The sequence below is a fragment of the Leptodactylus fuscus genome, chromosome 9, assembly GCF_031893055.1.
Source record: "Leptodactylus fuscus isolate aLepFus1 chromosome 9, aLepFus1.hap2, whole genome shotgun sequence".
NCBI classification, from domain to species: domain Eukaryota; kingdom Metazoa; phylum Chordata; class Amphibia; order Anura; family Leptodactylidae; genus Leptodactylus; species Leptodactylus fuscus.
In genome coordinates this window covers 34,180,906-34,203,065 of record NC_134273.1, presented here as the reverse complement: position 1 = coordinate 34,203,065, position 22,160 = coordinate 34,180,906, and the positions used below count along the sequence as shown (strand labels likewise).

The window sequence follows — 22,160 nt, the reverse complement described above, 5'->3', positions numbered from 1 at the left end:
TGATATATCTTACACTATTCATTCTCTAAACTGCTCATCCTAAATATATCCATCATACTACATTATATATGCTGTACATCCTGATATATTGTCTGCAATATATTCTATATACTGACCCTTATCATATATTCTATATACTTTACTATATATCTTTTATATGCTGACCCTCCTGAGAAATCTTTCACACTACATTTTATATACTGTCCACCCTGATATATCCCCCACACTACATTTATTACACTGACCCTTCTGGTATATCCTCCAAACAAAATTATACATACGGACCCTCCTGATGTATCCTTCATATCAGATTTTATTTAGTAAATGGAACTATATTTTATATACTGTATGTACTTACCCTGAGTGCTGCTCTTGAGTATGACACAAGATGTAACCTGGTGTTAGCATAGAATAAGTTAATTGTAAGTGGGCTCTGGTGTGAGCCATTGCCAAGGCAGGAGGGTGGCAATATGGCTGCTTTTCTGCAGCAGACACTGTACTACTCTGTGGCCAATGCGCAGCTGTGTCCAGCCTGTGTTCTCTCAAGCTGCCACCCAAACACTGACCTTTGTAGATCACCCAAGGGTGACATACACAGAATGTATTTTGTCAGTGGCACACAGTTGGCAGGTGTTAAAGGGATTCTATCATTAAAACTGCATTTTTTTCTTGCTAACACGTAGGAATAGCCTTAAGAAAGGCTATTCTTCTCCTACATTTAGATGTCTTCTCCACGCCGCCGTTCTGTAGATATTACGGTTTTCATCAGTATGCAAATTAGTTTTATTGCAGCACTGGGGGCGGTCCCAATCGCTCAAACAGCACTGGGGGCATTCCTGTGCTGTTAAAGAACTCTCCAGCCAAGGCCTCTGGAATGCCCTCTCTGTGACGTGTTCTTCAGATGGCTTCTTCTGGCTTTAAATGGGACGCATGCACAGTCTTCTCTGCCAGGCCTGCGGCCATTTTCTTGTGGCCACTTACACAGTACACTCGTGTAAGCGGCCACAACATCAATTTCTTCTGCAGTACAACTCACAGTAGTCAGCTTGGATACAGTTTCTAGAAATCACTAGAACACTAACCATATGATGACCTGTACTAGTTAAAGTGACAAGAGCATTTAAGACAACATACAACTCAGTGCAAGTCAGACATACACATGATACGACAATTTAACCATGCTACGCCAAGTCGGTACACCAGAATGAACACTGTGTTCCCGTCTGTGTGCTAGTATTCCCTATTTTTAGATTTCACATTATACTTTACAGTGATGGTCAGGGAATATTTTTGTGATTTGTTGCATTTATTGCAATTCTTGTATTCTATGTATTTCTTAGTGATGTCATTTAATATTCCTTATGATGTACTGGGAAGCTGGAAAAAAAATCCTGAATGGGGTGATATTGGAGAAAAATTACATTTGTGCAACTTCCTCATAAGTTTTATTTTTATGGTGTTCACTCGGTGGTCAAAATGACATGTTACCTATATTCTGAGGGTTGCCCTGATTATGGCGATATCAAATTTACATAGTTTTGGTTATGTTTTAATACCATAAAAAATTCCAAATCTTTGATAAAAAAAAGACCTCTTTTTCTTGGAGTCGCCATATTTTGACACCTGTAACTTCTTTATATTTCCATTTATGGGGCTGCAATAATAATTTTTTTTGTGGGAACAGATGTACGTCTTATTTATACCATTTTGGGGGATATTTCAATCGCTTTTTGTTAATTTTTTTTTTCCCGCTAGATTGCGGGACTTGCCAGAACTAGCCCCATACAGCTGATCCATTCTGAGAAGAGTTTAACTTGAAGCTCCTGGGCCTCAATGCAAAATCTATAATTGAGCCCCTATATAATATTTGATATTTAGAATAGTGGTATATTTATATAGCAGGGGGACCTTTGAGGCCCGTTCAGATTCCAGGGTCCTATAGTGACTCATATCTCTGCACTCTCTACACCTATATCCGTGCACCAGAAGGACCCAGTGTAAAATTATTAAGAGATGTATTATATGCCAGTCCCAATATATTGGTGCCATGGAGGTTGCCATCAATGAGCTTGTAATGGAGAGCTAAGGTTATAAACAGCAGGGGGCGCAGGTGGAGAGTAATTATAATGGTACAATACTACATAAGGGGGCACCATAACAATAAGTGGTTCGTTGGGCACAATGAAAAAATAATAACCAATGTACAGTATATAGTGTATGACCAAAACATATATATTTTAGGGGGGAAAGACCAAAAGGGTCCAAACATTGTAATAACTCACTGAAAATATGGCATTAATGGTGGTGCAAATACACGCGATCCATCCAATGACATATAGGATTTGCTGGCAGATTATATGACGCTTCTTTGTTGGTTCACAGCGAATGATTATGAACCGATACTGGATGGTAGTGACGTCAGCTCCTGAAATATACAATACAAGTTATCAGCCATAGATTTCCATAGTAATAACCTAGCTATAATCTCCAGTGATGCTCAGTGCGAATAGTGACCAGAGTTACAACACCATCACTGAGCACTGGAGCATCTGATCTTTTCATGTTATTATATCCCTATAGGAAGCTACATCTACTTACCTATGATGGATGTAACCAGGAAGACGACCATGTAGACCACAGACTCCGGGAATGCTTTTCCTGTGTCACTGTGAAATAAAGCAGAATATTCGGAGTTATTACAACACAAGTGGCAGAATTGTCTCATCTCATCCGCAGCAGCGCAGACTTTATTTTCTTCCATTATAATAATCCTCCATAATATATTCTAATGAAAGAACAAAGAACATGGAGATTTATCACAACTACCACAAGGAAGCCATGGAGCCGTCACCCATTGCAACCAGATTGTAGATCTTGTTACTTATCAAATCTGGAATCAATTGGTTGCTATGGCAGCGACTTCCATGTTTACCCTGCACTAGTATTGAAAAATCTTCCAAATATTTCTGGGGGCTCCAATCTCTCCAGAATCTTCCTCTGATCTCTATTTCCCGACCACAAAACATCCCCTCCCTACAAAATATCAACTTTCTAGAATTCATTCTTTTGCGCCCCCGCCTATATATTCTATATTTCCTCAGTACATGTTATAAGAATCATATGATATTAGTAAAACCCATAAACTAGATAATAGTAATTATTATTATTATTGTTATTATTATTTCTCCTCCATTTGTTTTATGATATTTCCACCGTCTACAATGACGGTATATTAATAGCGGTAGTGGGATCGCGGGCTGGGCTTGGGCCTGCTCACTGGTGCACTCCACCGCCTATAGTAGAAGGGGAAGTGGGGGCGGCAGTGAGCAGACCCAGGGAGGTAGGTAAATGGGCCGCTACCTGCTGGGGATACTCCAGCAGGTAGCGGCCTATTATAAAACAAAAAATACAATTATTTACTTACCGACCTCACTGCTGCTGCCGCCTCTTCACTTCCCCGGCAGTAAGATGTCTTCGTATCAGCGCAGGAGGCATAATAACGCTATCTGTGCTGAGATGCAAAAGTCTAAACCAGCGCAGGAGAGGACGGCTCAGGTTGTTTCAAGAGCAGCCTCTCCTGCGCTAGTTTAGAAGAAAAAAAAAGTTTTAAAAAAAGAAGCTGGTTGCTGGGGCTGCCGCCCTCTCCAGAGTGCCACCTGAGGCCGCCACCTCACCTCACCTCATTAGAGGTGCGGCCCTTGCCTTACCGTACCTCCACCGCCTATTAAAAAAATACAGTGGTAGCCTGGTTGGGCCCACTAAAGGTACGGGGCCCACCGGGGGATTGACCGGTCGCCTAGTGGGCCAGTCCGACCCTGTTTCTGATATATCCTCCACACATTACATTTTATATACTACTGGCCCTGCTGACATATATTACATTCTATTTACTGACCCTCCTGGTACATTGCCCACATTCCATTCCATATACTGACCCTGCTGATATATTCTCTATTCTAATCTTTATATAATGACTCTCCTGATATATCCTCAGCACTAGATTTATATACTGACCCTTCTCAGGTATCCTCTATTTTGCATTCTAAATAATGACCATCCTGATATATCTACCATAATATATTCTATATACCCATATATCTTCTACATACTACATTCTATGTACATACTGCCTTAATATATCCTGCCCACTACATTCCATTTACTGACCACCTTGATATATTCTCCACGCTACAGTCTGGTGTACTATATGTACTGCCTGTCCTGATATATTACCCACACTACATTGTATACATTGTCCAGAAAGTCTCCACTACACTCAATATATTAATTGCCCTGATAAATGTTCCATACATCATATTCTGTATACTAACTCTCCTGATACATTGCCCATATTGCATTCTATATACTGTCCTGATATTTCCTCCATACTACTTTATTCTGACTATTCTGATATATCCCACACACTACATTCTATATACTGTCCTGATATTTCTTCCATATTACTTTCTTTATTCTGACTATTCTGATTTATCCCACACACTACATTCTATATACTATCCTGATATTTTCTCTATACTACTTTCTTTATTCTGACTATTCTGACCTATCCTCCACACTATATTCTATATACTGTCCTGATATTTTCCCCATACTACTTTCTTTATTTTGACTATTCTGACCTATCGTCCACACTACATTCTATATACTGTCCTGATATTTCCTCCATATTACTTTCTTTTTTTTGACTATTCTGACCTATCCTCCACACTACATTCTACAGTCCTATGAAAAAGTTTGGGCACCCCTATTAATCTTAATCATTTTTAGTTCTAAGGCCGGGTTCACACGGAGTTACGTGCCGCGAGATTTGGCACGTAGACGCCGCGTGACCCTTTGCGTGCCGTACACGCTCCCATTCATTTCAATGGGAGCGGGGAGCGTATGCGCCGCGCTAGTTTGCGGCCGTGCATTTATTCACGGCCGCAAACTAGCGCGGCGCATACGCTCCCCGCTCCCATTGAAATGAATGGGAGCGTGTACGGCACGCAAAGGGTCACGCGGCGTCTACGTGCCAAATCTCGCGGCACGTAACTCCGTGTGAACCCGGCCTAAATATTTTGGTGTTTGCAACAGCCATTTCAGTTTGATATATCTAATAACTGATGGACACAGTAATATTTCAGGAGTGAAATGAGGTTTATTGTACTAACAGAAAATGTGCACTATGCAATAAACCAAAATTTGACCAGTGCAAAAGTATGGGCACCTCAACAGAAAAGTGACATTAATATTTAGTAGATCTTCCTTTTGCAAAGATAACAGCCTCTAGTCGCTTCCTGTAGCTTTTAATCAGTTCCTGGATCCTGGATGAAGGTATTTTGGACCATTCCTCTTTACAAAACAATTCAAGTTCAGTTAAGTTTGATGGTCGCCTAGAATGGACAGCCCGCTTCAAATCATCCCACAGATGTTCAATGATATTCAGGTCTGGGGACTGGGATGACCATTCCAGAACATTGTAATTGTTCCTCTGCATGAATGCCTGAGTCGATTTGGAGCGGTGTTTTGGATTATTGTCTTGCTGACATATCCATCTCCGGCATAACTTCAACTTCGTCACTGATTCTTGAACATTATTCTCAAGAATCTGCTGATACTGAGTAGAATTCATGTGACCCTCAACTTTAACAAGATTCCCGGTGCCGGCATTGGCCACACAGCCCCAAAGCATGATGGAACCTACACCAAATATTACAGTGGGTAGCAAGTGTTTTTCTTGGAATGCTGTTTTTTTTTGGACTCCATGCATAACGCCTTTTTGTATGACCAAACAACTCAATCTTTCATCAGTCCACAGGACCTTCTTCCAAAATGAAGCTGGCTTATCCAAATGTGCTTTTGCATACCTCAGGCGACTCTGTTTGTGGCATGCTTTCAGAAACGGCTTCTTTCTCATCACTCAACCATACAGCTTCTCCTTGTGCAAAGTGTGCTGTATTGTTGACCGATGCACAGTGACACCATCTGCAGCAAGATGATGCTGCAGCTCTTTGGAGGTGGTCTGTGGATTGTCTTTCACTGTTCTCACCATTCTCCTTCTCTGCCTTTCTGATATTTTTCTTGGCCTGCCACTTCTGGGCTTAACAAGAACTGTCCCTATGGTCTTCCATTTCCTTACTATGTTCCTCACAGTGGAAACTGACAGGTTAAATCTCTGAGACAACTTTTTGTATCCTTCCCCTGAACAACTATGTTGAACAATCTTTGTTTTCAGATCATTTGAGAGTTGTTTTGAGTAGCCCATGATGCCACTCTTCAGAGGAGATTCAAATAGGAGAACAACTTGCAATTGGCCACCTTAAATACCTTTTCTCATGATTGGATAGATCTGGCTATGAAGTTCAAAAATCAGTGAGGTTACAAAAACAATTTTGTGCTTCAGTAAGTCAGTAAAAAGTAGTTAGGAGTATTCAAATCAATAAAATGATAAGGGTGCCCATACTTTTGCACCGGTCAAATTTTGGTTTAATGCATGTTGCACATTTTCTGTTAGTACAATAAACCTCATTTCACTCCTGAAATATTACTGTGTCCATCAGTTATTAGATATATCAAACTGAAATGGTTGCTGCAAACACCAAAATATTTAGAACTAAAAATGATTAAGATTAATAGGGGTGCCCAAACTTTTTCATAGGACTGTATATACTGTTCTGATATTTCCTCTACACTTCATCTTATATCCTGACTATCCTGATATATCCTTCTTACACTACAATCTTTATGCTGATCATGTATTTTCCCTTTGGTGACTGATTCTTCTGTATTCATTTAGCTGCAGCTCCTACTAGCATGAGGTCTGCTGATGCTCCTCCTAATGGCAGTAGTGATGGCGGAAGCAGTTCAGAACCTCGCACTTATTTCCCAGAAACTTGGCTTTTTGAACTGAAGGGAGTGTCGTAAGTATTGTAAATCTCAACAGTTCCCTTATCTAAATGGTATCCCACATTTATTGTTCTTTGTTTTTGACCTTGATCGGGGACACCCAAATATAAGAACCCATAAATGGCCTCGTATATAACATACTAGATGTATTCTGTTATCTAAATGCCTTATAACTATTTGTATGTGGGAGTTTGAACACATTTTGGCAAGGAGTACTTCACCTGCTGGGATGGTAAAACTTTCATAAAAACAACTTGCACAGAACAAGAGTTAAGAAAAATAGAAAGAGAGAGTGAAAGTAGCTTATAGCAGAAAGAAGGTGCACTTCCTAGACTGGTAGCTTCTAAACAACTTAATTCACTAAGCCCAGTGCAAGGGATACTGGTACGTTTAGGGTCCATGCACACAACTGTGTCTGCTTCTGCTTCTGAGTTGGGGGCTGTGTTTATCATTCTGTTATTCATTCATATCTATGGGGCTTCTGTATCCATTCTATTCCGTAACACGGATGATTACAGAATAGGTCCTATTTTGCTCTGTGTTATATGAACAGAATGGATTTGGAAGCCCCATAGACTTGAATGTATCACAGAATGCACTTGGATGACACTAGGATGTCACTCCGAGTGTCATCTGGCTGTATTCTGTGATAAACTCAGCCCTCAACTTGGCTGTACACTCTGTCATGTAGATGAAACGTTATTGAAAACTTGTACCCAAAAACCACCTCGGCTGGTCTGTCCTACAAAACCATGTAATGTCTTCTTCATTTGTACTAAGTGGATAGACCAACACAGAATCCTGGCTATGGTTCATAGGCAAGATCAGATGGCAGGGCAGACTGAAATGATCCAACCAGGATGGGGATATCCCATGCAATTCCCACAACCAGGATGGGGATATCCCATGCAATTCCCACAACCAGGATGGGGATATCCCATGCAATTCATAACCAGGTTGGGGATATCCCATGCAATTCATAGAGAAGACTGAGCTTCAGCTACTGTACATACTGGGTCAAATAAACTAAGAATTCTGGTGTAGTGTGTGCCCCAAAAAAACCCTTTTGTACATGTATTGCACCTCATTGTCTATGAGTTTAGAGACTTTCTGTGCCACATGAGACATGTGGGGGTAGTGGCTTAATATACTAAACTGAGAGCCAGAATTTGTGCAAAACATTTTGAAGTTGCACCTAAATTTTGTCAAAAACTAAGCCAACTGGTAAGTGGTGTAAAGTTAGACTACACAGTGGTAAAGTACACCAAATTTTCAAACAGCATCAAACAGTTTGAATAATCTGGTGCTATTAAGACTGTCTAGTGTAACTTTGCACTGAATAAAAATTAGGTAGTCTTAGTTTCTTGGCTCAGCAAAACCATTGCAAAATCTGCAACAAAACAAGAAGCTTTTGCACAACATATGGCCTCAGCCTTAAAGTTAATAGGAAACTCGGTGTGGTACTTTAGCAGGAGATGGAGCTAGTTATATCATCCTACCTTATATCAGTTAGACTTTTCTGCTATGATGGCTCCAACCTTGTTTTAGGAAAAGAGCCCTCGGAATAAAGTGGGATTAGCTACAATATCTCTGTCACTAGACCTTCCTACTGAGGACTCAGGTCGCTTTGTGTCATTAGACCAAGGCATAATTGTGGGTCGTCATGTTCTTACCTTATTTCCTTGCATTGTGTGCAGTGCCTCTGGTTCTGCTGAGGTCTCAATGTCTGCCCCAGACACCATTACAGAGTGGAGCACCCAGATGTTCTGTGCTGGACCTGGAGGTTTAGGTCTCTCTTCCCCAGTTTCCCTCAAAGTCTTCCAGCCTTTCTTTGTGCACCTCGTGATTCCTTACTCAGTAAAGCGAGGAGAGAGCTTCCCACTCAAAGCGTCAATCTTCAACTACATGACTGACCCAATGGAGGTAAATGTTCTGCTGTACAAACTTTGAGACTTTGAAACTTTAAACATAATGTGGATCTTGAATCTATGAAATGATTTCATCTCCTACTTCTCTTGATTTACATTAATGTATATTACTTGTACAAAATTTTCCTGAAAGCTGATAATACTACACCCTTTACTATACCCCTTCAAATGATAATTTACAGTACTGTACCCCCCTACTATATCCTCTCCACATTATAATATACAATAGTGTACTCTCTTACTGTACCCCCTCCATACTATAATATACAATGTTGTGCTCTCCTACTATACCCCCTTCAGGTTATAATGTACAATATTGTATTCCCTCCATTTACTCTTCTTAACATTGAAATTGCATCACCAAGGGGGTTATGTAGATCGAGGAAGTTGCAGGTATTGCTTAGATCTGCAAATGATCAAATTTTCAGGCACTTGACTCAAGTCTATGGCATGTGGGTGAGGCATAAAAGCCAGAGTGAAGGTTTTTTAGCCACCTGAAATCTCAAAAATGTGATCAAGTGGTGTGGGATGATTGTGTGATGCCTCTTATTTGTCCATGAGCGAGTTCTCATTACTTTTCGCAAACTGAAAGGGACAGAATCCATGATCTGATAGACATTGGTTTATCACTACATGTCGAGGCTGAGATGTCAGCACTGTTTACTGTTACATGTCCAGTTGGTTGGGAGAACAACAAAGAACTGGGATGATAGAAAGTGGTGCGTATAGGCGAACCTCTGCATGAATGAATCATCTGATTGAAAAAATGGAGTGTAGTGATTAGAGATGAGCGAACAGTGTTCTATCGAACACATGTTCGATCGGATATCAGGGTGTTCGCCATGTTCGAATCGAATCGAACACCACGTGGTAAAGTGCGCCAAAATTCGATTCCCCTCCCACCTTCCCTGGCGCCTTTTTTGCACCAATAACAGCGCAGGGGAGGTGGGACAGGAACTACGACACTGGGGGCATTGAAAAAAATTGGAAAAAGTCATTGGCTGCCGAAATCAGGTGACCTCCATTTTAGACGAATAGTGGATTTCAAATCCGGGTCATATGAGAATGTGAACTTTGTGACTATGAGACAGGGATAGCTGTACAGGCAGGGATAGCTAGGGATAACCTTTATTTAGGGGGGAATGTTATTAAAAATAACTTTTTGGGGCTCTATCGGGTGTGTAATTGTGATTTTTGTGAGATAAACTTTTTCCCATAGGGATGCATTGGCCAGCGCTGATTGGCCGAATTCCGTACTCTGGCCAATCAGTGCTGGCCAATGCATTCTATTAGCTTGATGAAGCAGAGTGTGCACAAGGGTTCAAGCGCACCCTCGGCTCTGATGTAGCAGAGCCGAGGCTGCACAAGGGTTCAAGCGCACCCTCGGCTCTGATGTAGGAGAGCCGAGGGTGCACTTGAACCCTTGTGCACCCTCAGCTCTGCTACATCAGAGCCGAGGGTGCGCTTGAACCCTTGTGCACACTCTGCTTCATCAAGCTAATAGAATGCATTGGCCAGCGCTGATTGGCCAATGTATTCTATTAGCCTGATGAAGTAGAGCTGAATGTGTGTGCTAAGCACACACATTCAGCTCTACTTCATCGGGCTAATAGAATGCATTGGCCAGCGCTGATTGGCCAGAGTACGGAACTCGACCAATCAGCGCTGGCTCTGCTGGAGGAGGCGGAGTCTAAGATCGCTCCACACCAGTCTCCATTCAGGTCCGACCTTAGACTCCGCCTCCTCCGGCAGAGCCAGCGCTGATTGGCCGAAGGCTGGCCAATGCATTCCTATGCGAATGCAGAGACTTAGCAGTGCTGAGTCAGTTTTGCTCAACTACACATCTGATGCACACTCGGCACTGCTACATCAGATGTAGCAATCTGATGTAGCAGAGCCGAGGGTGCACTAGAACCCCTGTGCAAACTCAGTTCACGCTAATAGAATGCATTGGCCAGCGCTGATTGGCCAATGCATTCTATTAGCCCGATGAAGTAGAGCTGAATGTGTGTGCTAAGCACACACATTCAGCACTGCTTCATCACGCCAATACAATGCATTAGCCAGTGCTGATTGGCCAGAGTACGGAATTCGGCCAATCAGCGCTGGCTCTGCTGGAGGAGGCGGAGTCTAAGGTCGGACCTGAATGGAGACTGGTGTGGAGCGATCTTAGACTCCGCCTCCTCCAGCAGAGCCAGCGCTGATTGGTCGAGTTCCGTACTCTGGCCAATCAGCGCTGGCCAATGCATTCTATTAGCCCGATGAAGTAGAGCTGAATGTGTGTGCTTAGCACACACATTCAGCTCTACTTCATCAGGCTAATAGAATACATTGGCCAATCAGCGCTGGCCAATGCATTCTATTAGCTTGATGAAGCAGAGTGTGCACAAGGGTTCAAGCGCACCCTCGGCTCTGATGTAGCAGAGCCGAGGCTGCACAAGGGTTCAAGTGCACCCTCGGCTCTCCTACATCAGAGCCGAGGGTGCGCTTGAACCCTTGTGCAGCCGCGGCTCTGCTACATCAGAGCCGAGGGTGCGCTTGAACCCTTGTGCACACTCTGCTTCATCAAGCTAATAGAATGCATTGGCCAGCACTGATTGGCCAGAGTACGGAATTCGGCCAATCAGCGCTGGCCAATGCATTCTATTAGCCCGATGAAGTAGAGCTGAATGTGTGTGCTAAGCACACACATTCAGCACTGCTTCATCACGCCAATACAATGCATTAGCCAGTGCTGATTGGCCAGAGTACGGAATTCGGCCAATCAGCGCTGGCTCTGCTGGAGGAGGCGGAGTCTAAGGTCGCTCCACACCAGTCTCCATTCAGGTCCGACCTTAGACTCCGCCTCCTCCAGCAGAGCCAGCGCTGATTGGCCGAATTCCGTACTCTGGCCAATCAGCACTGGCTAATGCATTGTATTGGCTTGATGAAGCAGTGCTGAATGTGTGTGCTTAGCACACACATTCAGCTCTACTTCATCGGGCTAATAGAATGCATTAGCCAATCAGCGCTGGCCAATGCATTCTATTAGCGTGAACTGAGTTTGCACAGGGGTTCTAGTGCACCCTCGGCTCTGCTACATCAGATTGCTACATCTGATGTAGCAGTGCCGAGTGTGCATCAGATGTGTAGTTGAGCAAAACTGACTCAGCACTGCTAAGTCTGCATTCGCATAGGAATGCATTGGCCAGCCTTCGGCCAATCAGCGCTGGCTCTGCCGGAGGAGGCGGAGTCTAAGGTCGGACCTGAATGGAGACTGGTGTGGAGCGACCTTAGACTCCGCCTCCTCCAGCAGAGCCAGCGCTGATTGGCCGAATTCCGTACTCTGGCCAATCAGCACTGGCTAATGCATTGTATTGGCTTGATGAAGCAGTGCTGAATGTGTGTGCTTAGCACACACATTCAGCTCTACTTCATCGGGCTAATAGAATGCATTGGCCAATCAGCGCTGGCCAATGCATTCTATTAGCGTGAACTGAGTTTGCACAGGGGTTCTAGTGCACCCTCGGCTCTGCTACATCAGATTGCTACATCTGATGTAGCAGTGCCGAGTGTGCATCAGATGTGTAGTTGAGCAAAACTGACTCAGCACTGCTAAGTCTGCATTCGCATAGGAATGCATTGGCCAGCCTTCGGCCAATCAGCGCTGGCTCTGCCGGAGGAGGCGGAGTCTAAGGTCGGACCTGAATGGAGACTGGTGTGGAGCTATCTTAGACTCCGCCTCCTCCAGCAGAGCCAGCGCTGATTGGCCGAATTCCGTACTCTGGCCAATCAGCACTGGCTAATGCATTGTATTGGCTTGATGAAGCAGTGCTGAATGTGTGTGCTTAGCACACACATTCAGCTCTACTTCATCGGGCTAATAGAATGCATTGGCCAGCGCTGATTGGCCGAATTCCGTACTCTGGCCAATCAGCACTGGCTAATGCATTGTATTGGCTTGATGAAGCAGTGCTGAATGTGTGTGCTTAGCACACACATTCAGCTCTACTTCATCGGGCTAATAGAATGCATTGGCCAATCAGCGCTGGCCAATGCATTCTATTAGCGTGAACTGAGTTTGCACAGGGGTTCTAGTGCACCCTCGGCTCTGCTACATCAGATTGCTACATCTGATGTAGCAGTGCCGAGTGTGCATCAGATGTGTAGTTGAGCAAAACTGACTCAGCACTGCTAAGTCTGCATTCGCATAGGAATGCATTGGCCAGCCTTCGGCCAATCAGCGCTGGCTCTGCCGGAGGAGGCGGAGTCTAAGGTCGGACCTGAATGGAGACTGGTGTGGAGCTATCTTAGACTCCGCCTCCTCCAGCAGAGCCAGCGCTGATTGGTCGAGTTCCGTACTCTGGCCAATCAGCACTGGCCAATGCATTTCTATGGGGAAAAGTTAGCTTGCGAAAATCGCAAACTGACAGGGATTTCCATGAAATAAAGTGACTTTTATGCCCCCAGACATGCTTCCCCTGCTGTCCCAGTGTCATTCCAGGGTGTTGGTATCATTTCCTGGGGTGTCATAGTGGACTTGGTGACCCTCCAGACACGAATTTGGGTTTCCCCCTTAACGAGTTTATGTTCCCCATAGACTATAATGGGGTTCGAAACCCATTCGAACACTCGAACAGTGAGCGGCTGTTCGAATCGAATTTCGAACCTCGAACATTTTAGTGTTCGCTCATCTCTAGTAGTGATCCATTCTGTATGGCAAGTGAAATCGGATGTCACAAGCCAAGGGTCGAAAACAGTGTCGACAGTGGATGGCTCTAGTTTATATTTCAGGTACACTAATATATTTAGCGTTACATTGATTTAGTTATGGAACCATTAATAGCCTCAATGATAGCATGCCAAGGCGTGTAAGTACATACATTTCTGCACATATATCACTCAACACTGAATAAATCAAGATGTTTTGAGTATTTTATATATTATTTTATATCATTTGCATATGACTAATATGTCTATCAATCCTATGATTTCCATAATTCCAAGACTTTTCCTTCTTGGTGTTGTTATTTCACTGTTGAGGAGGGTGTACTTTACTTTCAATATGTGTGTGTGTGTATATATATGTATATATAGTGTTGTTGCTTCTCCCTCAGATCTCAGCCTTTCTACCATCTTCTGACCAATTTAAAATTAAGGAGACCAGTATCAGTGAGCTCTCCCTCTGCCTCCCTGGAGGAATGAAAAGGACAGTTTCTTGGGATGTGACGCCAACTATATTAGGTAAGGATACAGGTGTTCCATGAAATCCACACAGCTTATCCTACTTTATAATCTATTCCATTTACCACACCATTTCTAATGGTGTGATTCTTCAAATACACTTGAGTGGCCGAGCGGTTCTTGACTTAAGGAGGTTGGAAGAATACAAAACAATGTAGGTGTCAGCTCCAGAACTTTACCCACAGGGAGGTTGAGAATTATGTGAATCCTTTGGTTTTCCTCCATCTTGCTTATAGAGCTAAGAGGGCCCTAAGGGAAGAGCAGGTCAGCAGGCTACGGAGAAACATAGAACACAAATAGTTCAAGACAAGGGCAGACTAATACTGGAAAAAAATATCAGTGCAGTTTTAGGAATTTGTCAATGGGGGAGGGGGCATTAGCATTTAGCTGTAGAATGGGCCCCCAGAATAAATTCTGCTCCATTATATAAAATTAAAGTTGCAATACAGTTAAAGAGAATGCCTAACTACAATAGCAATACTACCTAGCCATAATGCTTTGCTGGCAGTATGCAGCACACTATAGCGGGTCAGTGGAGTTGGAGTCAATGTTGTTCAGTCACAGTTGGGGCCAGTTTTGGGTAGAGTTGGGGTTGGATAAAGGTATAGGTTCCGACTTCAAAATGAATTATTTAGAATTGTATTATACAATTATTGATATCGTATTATTAATTAGATGTATTGACTTTGTTGCAAGTTTAACTTAATAGAAATTCAAGGAGCTTTGCAGTATTGTCTGTCCATAGCTGCCAAGTCTTGGAAAAATTGGGGAGTCTGATTCGAAGTTGATTGTTTGGCCAATTGACTCCTTCCAGTCCTGGAATATAGCATAATGCAATGTACATAGGAATATCACAATAACGGAACCACAATGTATTTCCAGTTCAATGAATAGTGGTAGGGTCCATGTATAGTTAGTGCCCTTCATGTAAGGGAATGGTGGACCATTTTGTAGCCGTCCTACAAGCACCCATGTAAGAGTGAGTGTCATACAGCAAGATATTACAATAAAGATTGTATAATATTTGATCTGCTCATATCACAGGACAAATGAATATTACCGTCATTGCTGAAGCTATCAAAGGTCGAAATCTGTGTGGGAAGAAAGAAACAGTGATCCCTAAAAAAGGTGGAAGAGATGTAGTAATCCAGTCTGTGCTAGTGGTGGTAAGTACCAGGGAGGGGTGGTCATGACTAGAGATGAGCGAACAGTGTTCTATCGAACACATGTTCGATCGGATATCAGGGTGTTCGCCATGTTCGAATCGAATCGAACACCGCGTGGTAAAGTGCGCCAAAATTCTATTCCCCTCCCACCTTCCCTGGCGCCTTTTTTGCACCAATAACAGCGCAGGGGAGGTGGGACAGGAACTACGACACCGGGGGCATTGAAAAAAATTGGAAAAAGTCATTGGCTGCCGAAATCAGGTGACCTCCATTTTAGACGAATAGTGGATTTCAAATCCGGGTCATATGAGAATGTGAACTTTGTGACTATGAGACAGGGATAGCTGTACAGGCAGGGATAGCTAGGGATAACCTTTATTTAGGGGGGAATGTTATTAAAAATAACTTTTTGGGGCTCTATCGGGTGTGTAATTGTGATTTTTGTGAGATAAACTTTTTCCCATAGGGATGCATTGGCCAGCGCTGATTGGCCGAATTCCGTACTCTGGCCAATCAGTGCTGGCCAATGCATTCTATTAGCTTGATGAAGCAGAGTGTGCACAAGGGTTCAAGCGCACCCTCGGCTCTGATGTAGCAGAGCCGAGGCTGCACAAGGGTTCAAGCGCACCCTCGGCTCTGATGTAGGAGAGCCGAGGGTGCACTTGAACCCTTGTGCACCCTCAGCTCTGCTACATCAGAGCCGAGGGTGCGCTTGAACCCTTGTGCACACTCTGCTTCATCAAGCTAATAGAATGCATTGGCCAGCGCTGATTGGCCAATGTATTCTATTAGCCTGATGAAGTAGAGCTGAATGTGTGTGCTAAGCACACACATTCAGCTCTACTTCATCGGGCTAATAGAATGCATTGGCCAGCGCTGATTGGCCAGAGTACGGAACTCGACCAATCAGCGCTGGCTCTGCTGGAGGAGGCGGAGTCTAAGATCGCTCCACACCAGTCTCCATTCAGGTCCGACCTTAGACTCCGCCTCCTCCGGCAGAGCCAGCGCTGATTGGCCGAAGGCTGGCCAATGCATTCCTATGCGAATGCAGAGACTTAGCAGTGCTGAGTCAGTTTTGCTCAACTACACATCTGATGCACACTCGGCACTGCTACATCAGATGTAGCAATCTGATGTAGCAGAGCCGAGGGTGCACTAGAACCCCTGTGCAAACTCAGTTCACGCTAATAGAATGCATTGGCCAGCGCTGATTGGCCAATGCATTCTATTAGCCCGATGAAGTAGAGCTGAATGTGTGTGCTAAGCACACACATTCAGCACTGCTTCATCACGCCAATACAATGCATTAGCCAGTGCTGATTGGCCAGAGTACGGAATTCGGCCAATCAGCGCTGGCTCTGCTGGAGGAGGCGGAGTCTAAGATCGCTCCACACCAGTCTCCATTCAGGTCCGACCTTAGACTCCGCCTCCTCCAGCAGAGCCAGCGCTGATTGGTCGAGTTCCGTACTCTGGCCAATCAGCACTGGCTAATGCATTGTATTGGCGTGATGAAGCAGTGCTGAATGTGTGTGCTTAGCACACACATTCAGCTCTACTTCATCGGGCTAATAGAATGCATTGGCCAGCGCTGATTGGCCAGAGTACGGAATTCGGCCAATCAGCGCTGGCTCTGCTGGAGGAGGCGGAGTCTAAGATCGCTCCACACCAGTCTCCATTCAGGTCCGACCTTAGACTCCGCCTCCTCCAGCAGAGCCAGCGCTGATTGGCCGAATTCCGTACTCTGGCCAATCAGCACTGGCTAATGCATTGTATTGGCGTGATGAAGCAGTGCTGAATGTGTGTGCTTAGCACACACATTCAGCTCTACTTCATCGGGCTAATAGAATGCATTGGCCAGCGCTGATTGGCCAGAGTACGGAATTCGGCCAATCAGCGCTGGCTCTGCTGGAGGAGGCGGAGTCTAATATCGCTCCACACCAGTCTCCATTCAGGTCCGACCTTAGACTCCGCCTCCTCCAGCAGAGCCAGCGCTGATTGGCCGAATTCCGTACTCTGGCCAATCAGCACTGGCTAATGCATTGTATTGGCGTGATGAAGCAGTGCTGAATGTGTGTGCTTAGCACACACATTCAGCTCTACTTCATCGGGCTAATAGAATGCATTGGCCAGCGCTGATTGGCCGAATTCCGTACTCTGGCCAATCAGCACTGGCTAATGCATTGTATTGGCGTGATGAAGCAGTGCTGAATGTGTGTGCTTAGCACACACATTCAGCTCTACTTCATCGGGCTAATAGAATGCATTGGCCAGCGCTGATTGGCCGAATTCCGTACTCTGGCCAATCAGCACTGGCTAATGCATTGTATTGGCGTGATGAAGCAGTGCTGAATGTGTGTGCTTAGCACACACATTCAGCTCTACTTCATCGGGCTAATAGAATGCATTGGCCAGCGCTGATTGGCCGAATTCCGTACTCTGGCCAATCAGCACTGGCTAATGCATTGTATTGGCGTGATGAAGCAGTGCTGAATGTGTGTGCTTAGCACACACATTCAGCTCTACTTCATCGGGCTAATAGAATGCATTGGCCAATCAGCGCTGGCCAATGCATTCTATTAGCGTGAACTGAGTTTGCACAGGGGTTCTAGTGCACCCTCGGCTCTGCTACATCAGATTGCTACATCTGATGTAGCAGTGCCGAGTGTGCATCAGATGTGTAGTTGAGCAAAACTGACTCAGCACTGCTAAGTCTCTGCATTCGCATAGGAATGCATTGGCCAGCCTTCGGCCAATCAGCGCTGGCTCTGCCGGAGGAGGCGGAGTCTAAGGTCGGACCTGAATGGAGACTGGTGTGGAGCGATCTTAGACTCCGCCTCCTCCAGCAGAGCCAGCGCTGATTGGTCGAGTTCCGTACTCTGGCCAATCAGCACTGGCCAATGCATTTCTATGGGGAAAAGTTAGCTTGCGAAAATCGCAAACTGACAGGGATTTCCATGAAATAAAGTGACTTTTATGCCCCCAGACATGCTTCCCCTGCTGTCCCAGTGTCATTCCAGGGTGTTGGTATCATTTCCTGGGGTGTCATAGTGGACTTGGTGACCCTCCAGACACGAATTTGGGTTTCCCCCTTAACGAGTTTATGTTCCCCATAGACTATAATGGGGTTCGAAACCCATTCGAACACTCGAACAGTGAGCGGCTGTTCGAATCGAATTTCGAACCTCGAACATTTTAGTGTTCGCTCATCTCTAGTCATGACTGATTTAGTTGCCATGACTGGTCTGCTGGAATGCTAAGGCACTGTGCACATCTACAGATAAGTAGATATTAATGATGACATTAGGAGGTGGGTTTTCATCATGTCGCCCCTCTCCTGCCCTATGTGTCTATGGAGTGCAGATGTGCACAGAGCCTTAAACAAGAGCCATCCACTTTCATATATCAATATGTCTGACAGCATCAGCCACATGTCGGTCATTGTGTGCTACTGGTATTTTTCTATTGAGCTAGTGTGGCCATTTTTAACACATATCAAGAGGGAATGCAGACATATTGGTTGTCACTTGTGAATTAGCTTCTTGGTAGGTCATCACGTTGGTATCGATGTATCAATAGAACAGGCCAACAGGAATCTGAGAATAAAATCCAGAAATGGCAACCAATATGGCAAAATGGCCCTTCACTTTTTCAAAATGGCCACCATAACAATAACAGCATAAAGACGACTAATTTAGTTTTTTCTCTTTTAGCCCGAGGGGACTGTGGTGGAGCAGACGCACAACTCCCTGCTGATATGTGATGGTAAACCTCTGAACATCTCTCCTTAGGTGTCTTATCCTACTGTGCAGTGGGTTTAGTCTCCTCTTCCTGTATATTCACTGGGGAGGGGTAATTATCAAATACATTACACTACAAAAGTGGCATAAAATAGTCAACTATTTAGTTGCAAGTGATATTTTTGCACAGGCCTCCAACATTTCCAAAAAGTGAGAGTGGTCAGTGCGATATCCCATGTCATGTCTATGTAATTTATGACCACACAAGTTGTCTTTGATGGTTGAATCACCCCTGTGGCTGCTGTAGATTTGCCCCTAAGACAATTTTGATGAATCCCCGTCTGTGTTCAGTCTCATCTTTCTGTGCATTATTGCTCATCAGTTGTTTAATACATCTTAATAAACCAGAGGGATAATTTAAGAATTGGAAACACACACCTAAAAATTATTTTTTTTATCCAGGTAATTCTGTATCAGAGAAAGTGAAGTTTGAGCTTCCATCCTCATACGTTCCAGGGTCGCAGAAAGCCTTCATCAGTGTTTGTGGTGAGCTCATAATAATAGTGAAGAGCTATATAAAAAAGTTACAGTGCACTTCCAGATATATAACTTTTCATAAATAAATAGTACTGGTTAATATCTGAAACTAATGTTATTAAAGAATATGTTTTCTTCTCCACTTTTCAGGCACTTACTTCATATTAATCTATGAAGAGGGGAGGGGGATAGGAAAAGACCCTGAAATAATTGCTGCTGTTACACTCTGCTATTTCTTGATTTTTTAACACTGCTAAGTTGTAGATAAGAGGCTATGAGAGCACAAAATGAGGCAATAAATCAATAAATCAGACAGAAGGAGAATCTGACTCCTTCTTACCCCTCCACAGAGATCTATGTGTGATGCTGAATACGGAACCAAGACAGATATAATCTAAACAAAGTGGTGAAGAAGACAGATCTCCTAATAAGATATATTGCAAAGTTTCTTATATTCACCTGTTTATAACTGGAGGTACACTAGTCATAACAAGGTTAACTTATTTTTAATGTCCTCCTTGATGTAATATGGTAAGTAAAGATCAGTGATCAGTGATGGCCTGGCCATTATCCACACATAGAATAATTGTAATATCTAATTTCTTCTCGCATTAGTTTGCTCAGCCCCAGGGGCAGAGCTATAAGGGGTGCAGAGGTAGCAGTTACCGCACCCTGGAGGCTTATGCGGCCTACAGGCCTCAATACGGCATAATAAGAGACCTGTATTATACTTAGCACATGGTAAAAGGAGGCTCTAGATTTTGTATAGGGGCTCAGGAACTTCTTGTTACGACTCTGCTTAGCTCCGATGATCAATGACAAGTGTCTTAGAAACAACATGGAGGAGGATCAATCTTTGGGGCTACCTTAGGTAAAATGATGAATGTTATTTCTCTATCAGTGGACCTCAGTTTAAGATTAGTTGGCCTTGCGCTCTCTCTCTCTCTCTCTCTCTCTCTCTCTCTCTCTCTCTGATAGTATTTACACTAAACATTAGTCTTCAACCCCTCTGTTAAGCCTGCTATGTTCTAGCAGCGCCACAATAGGGGTTACAGATAATTTAGTTTATTTATCAATGTCCTTTTCCTGAACCAGGGGACATTATGGGACCATCCATGAGTAACATTGGTAATCTTCTGGCCATGTCTCATGGCTGTGGTGAGCAGAACATGATTCTTTTTGCCCCGAATGTCTACATCCTCAAGTATTTGAAGAGCTCGGATCAGTTGAATCCTACTGTGTTTGCAAAGGGCAAAGATATGCTGGAGAAGGGTAAGTGTTCAGTATTGTTGTAGGGCGTATTTAACTTGTTGTTACCTTGTTATACACAGCAGTAACACATATAATATAAGAAATACGACGGTATGGTAGGGTCTCAGGTACCTCTATAGGACCCTTCTTACAGCTCTGTACAAAACCTTCTAGCATTGTGCATTAGGTCTTTTTTTTAAATTTGTCCTAAATTTTCTGGTCACTGCTGCGTATCTTATAGGACGCACCCGACAGCTCATGTATATGCGCTCAGATGGGTCATACAGCGCCTTTGGCAATAATGATGAAGAAGGCAGCACATGGTGAGTTTGGACACTGTTGTCCATTTCATCCTACTTTTTCCAATAACTATGTTTCAATGGAATTTGTGGACCAATATGTGTTATTAAAAGATCAGCTACAGTGATGGGGTGATCTTGCTGCTGTCTTGTGACATAATGATATGGCAGCGTTCCTGTTAGATCTGGTGTATTAAATTGAGATTATTTGCGAGTGTACTGTTAGGACCACTAATATAGACAAGCCCTACTCCTCCATGATGGAACCCACAGCATTAAGCTTAATCTTTGGGAAGACACGGCAGTCATTTCTTTAACCTAGAAATCCCCTTTAACAGATTACAAAAATGTGCATTTTGTAATTTCGTCCCAATCCATAGAAATAAATGGGATTCTTCAACGGTTAACACACATACATAATATCCTAGACATGTAAATCAATGAAGTCTCCTACAGAATTTTTAGCGTATAAACCTGAAACTCCGAACATTGTCCCCTCTGTGTTTATCAATATATTTAAGGATTAGTAAGATTAAGGATAATTCAGCTTTTTTTGTTGCAGATTTTGCTGCGTTTTTTTTTGTGCCAAAGCCAAGAATGGCTACAAAAGGAATGGGAAACATAAATGAGGCATGGTTAAAGAAGGAACTTCACACGGAATAGTTTCAAACCAATAAAAATGTGTTTATTGGTATACTCTACCAATAAACACGTTTTTGTTGGTTTGACACTGTTCCGTGCGAAGTTCCTTCTTTACCTATTGAGACAGGGTGGGACCCTAACTTCACCAATTAGGACGACGTCTGTATCCCTACATACATATAAATGAAAATATAAATGAAGCATGTACACTTTTCTCTTCTGCTCAATTCACTCCTGGCTTTGGCTCAAAAAAAATCTGCAACAAAAAATGCTGCGTTTCCGCAATGTGGGGTCTCAGACCCACATAGCGTAAATGCCATGATTTTCCCTATAGATTTTATAGGGGAAGAAAAAGCACAAAAAATGCAGCAAAAATTCAAGAATAAAGAATGCTGCATAAAAACAGACAAACAAACAAAAACATATGCGGTTTCACTGTATTTTTTTGTGCTGTGTTTTCTAGTCTGCATT

At 43.5% G+C, this 22,160-nt stretch overlaps 1 protein-coding gene across 1 annotated transcript in view; it reads left to right on the top strand.

Annotated features, from left to right (window-relative positions):
- Window positions 1-22,160, top strand: part of LOC142217834 (uncharacterized) — a 123,968-nt gene that overhangs the window by 57,130 nt on the left and 44,678 nt on the right. Inside the window, exons 20-27 of the mRNA XM_075286154.1 lie at window positions 6,797-6,920; window positions 8,604-8,829; window positions 13,931-14,057; window positions 15,102-15,223; window positions 18,934-18,985; window positions 19,423-19,506; window positions 20,593-20,769; window positions 20,990-21,071. Coding sequence (XP_075142255.1) covers window positions 6,797-6,920; window positions 8,604-8,829; window positions 13,931-14,057; window positions 15,102-15,223; window positions 18,934-18,985; window positions 19,423-19,506; window positions 20,593-20,769; window positions 20,990-21,071 — 994 coding nt within the window. The remainder of the gene's footprint in view (window positions 1-6,796; window positions 6,921-8,603; window positions 8,830-13,930; window positions 14,058-15,101; window positions 15,224-18,933; window positions 18,986-19,422; window positions 19,507-20,592; window positions 20,770-20,989; window positions 21,072-22,160) is intronic.